Source organism: Belonocnema kinseyi, chromosome 3, assembly GCF_010883055.1.
Source record: "Belonocnema kinseyi isolate 2016_QV_RU_SX_M_011 chromosome 3, B_treatae_v1, whole genome shotgun sequence".
NCBI lineage: Eukaryota > Metazoa > Arthropoda > Insecta > Hymenoptera > Cynipidae > Belonocnema > Belonocnema kinseyi.
The window spans coordinates 52,014,311-52,017,034 of record NC_046659.1 but is presented as its reverse complement, the minus strand read 5'-3'; the positions used below and the strand labels follow the sequence as shown (position 1 = coordinate 52,017,034).

Here is a 2,724-nt window from a genome sequence, read left to right as displayed (position 1 = left end):
GACTCGAAAAGCTTTGGAAAATGGTTCACAAAAAAAAAATAGGCACGAAAAATCACGTTTTTTTTGTTTAAACTGCATTTTGGGATAATAAATAAATTTTTTTAAGGAATTTCATTAGCACCGTCGGAAAGAGGAGATCTTAAGCAATAAAAATATATATGTCTCAATTTTTTCTAGTGTCGAATAGTCTTAGTTATTGGCCGTTGAAAAGCAGTGTACCGGTAGTGGCGTTTTGGCCGTTAGGGTTAATATTTCTTGCATTTACTCGATTTTTATCTATTTATTATAATCTTACCAAATTGAAACTTTTTGCTTTAAAATCTTCTACAGTCTTCTTTTAAATTTTATGAAAGCCTTTCACATGTTTAAAAACCTTTTTTAATATTCTCATAATGTACGTTTTTTAAAATAAAAAGTCATTAAAAATTTTCCTACCCACATTGAAAAAGTTCTGTTTCTAATCTTGCCGGACCTTCTAAGCCTTTTAATCATTAAAAACTATTAAATTTTTCCTTATTTTCTTTGAAATTCGGCAAAATAAAATTTAAAAAAATTATATTAATTATTCGTAGAAACCTAAAAAAATTTTTTCATTTTCGTGAAATCTTAAAAAATTCTTTAAAAAATCTTTACAAATTTTAATTATTTTCTAATCGGTTCAAAATTCCTGAATATATCTTCAACTTACGGAAATTTAAAAGCACATTTTTTAAACCAAAATAAATTTGAAAAAAAGTGCAATAAAGTTGCGCAGAAGGCTTGATAAGAATTAATTTTCTTATTTTTTTCTAAAATTATAGAATATAGCAATATTGCCTGAACTTTCATTCTCTTGACACCCTGCACAATTCGGTTTACTTACAACTCTTCCAAATAGCCAGTTAGCCACCGAAAACGAATCGTGAAGTGGGGGGGGGGGGCTCGTGCATTTTCGGCTCTACAGGAGGCTGGTCTATGCAATATGTAGCAGAGCCGACTCACCGATACGCTGCGTTTGAACTTGTCGCTCCCAGATGGGAGAGTGGTGGGGGCCGAACAATCCCACGTCTGGAGACACTGCTGCCGCCTAGCCCATAGTCCAGGAGCTGGATAGGATCTCGTCTGCATTAAAGAGGTAAAGGATAAAAACTATGTAGTCTTATGTATTTTGACCCGCTGAATCCAATGGTACCGGTTAATTTTGCGATAAGTGCCTAGGTTTTGTTTAAAACGCAATTGTTTAAACAATGATGAAAAAATGATTTTTTTCAATGGGACAATTTTTTTTAGATAATTTGAGGCATTTTAAGAAGAAATGGTCCCTTGTCATTTTTTTGTAAAATGCATATTTGAAAAGTTATGAATTTTTAAAGTTCAAAATTTGACGATTTTTTGCAATTTTGAATGTTAATAATTTTCGATCTATTGAATATTTTGAAAAAAAAGAATCAACTTATTCTTTAAGTCTTCCTCTACCTATTAACCATAAGGAATGTCGGATTAACCAGTTGAAGCCGTTGTTATTGATATTTACAAATAGCGTGTTTTGGCGCACGACAGCGCAGCGGCGCGGTGTGAGTGACTGCTTGGCTATGGATGCCGAAGTAGGAGGCAATTTCTCGAGATCACATTTTGCTGTACTCCAATGGTATATTTGATACCGGAGTTCATTAAAATTTTTTCATTGTGTGCTTTTCTGAAAAACATTAACCAAATATTCTTCAGCTGTTTCTTTGCAGCTGTGCAAAGCAGCAGCTGACGAACCTGAAAGAATTATCAATTTGACGTCCAGATTGGCAGGACGTATAAAATATAACATTTTTATCAATAAGTGTAATAATTATTTTGTAAAAAATGTTTTGTTGAATACCAAAATCTGAGGGAATGGCATATTCAGCGAGTGGGTTCGCTAGCACGAGCTCGAGCGCCAAGCAGTCACTCACAACGCGCCACTGCGCTGTCGCGCGCCAAAACACGCTATTTGTAAATATCAATAACAACGGCTTCCCACTGGTTAATCCGACATTCCTTATGGTTAATAGGTAGAGGAAGACTTAAAGAATAAGTTGATTCTTTATTTTTTTCAAAATATTCAATAGATCGAAAATTATTAACATTCAAAGTTGCAAAAAATCGTCAAATTTTGAACTTTAAAAAATCATAACTTTTCAAATATGCATTTTACAAAAAAATGACAAGGGACTATTTCTTCTTAAAATGCCTCAAATTATCTAAAAAAAAATTTGTCCCATTGAAAAAAATCATTTTTTTATAATTGTTTAAACAATTGCGTTTTAAACAAAACCTAGGCACTTATCGCAAAATTAACCGGTACCATTGGATTCAGCGGGTCAAAATACATAAGACTACATAGTTTTTATCCTTTACCTCTTTAATGCATACAGGATCCTACCCAGCTCCTGGACTACCAGTCCCAGTGCGTGGCAGTGATCCCAGATCTGAAACGAGACGTGGTCTAATACTATGACACGCACTGAATTGCGCGCGCAACCCATTTCTCCTCTTCTGAATTTGAAAACTCGAAGGTGCACGATTGCCTGTAGGAACACTTCGGCGGTTCTATTTATATCTCTATCTGCTTTTGAAATAAGATGAAGAAATTGGGATTTTAATATTTCCAGATTTCGATGCTGGGCTGGCGATTCTCATGATTTGAATACTTCGCGCGCCTCTTAAATGCGTGTATTTTGATGTTACGTTACTTCAAGTATAAAATATAAATTA

The 2,724-nt window shown here is 34.0% G+C and overlaps 1 protein-coding gene across 1 annotated transcript in view; it reads right to left on the bottom strand.

The window, feature by feature from the left end:
* LOC117169823 overlaps positions 1-2,724 on the bottom strand; it is a 29,704-nt gene that overhangs the window by 26,049 nt on the left and 931 nt on the right. The window contains exon 2 of the mRNA XM_033356332.1: positions 982-1,101. Within this exon, the coding sequence (XP_033212223.1) occupies positions 982-1,101 (120 nt within the window). The remainder of the gene's footprint in view (positions 1-981; positions 1,102-2,724) is intronic.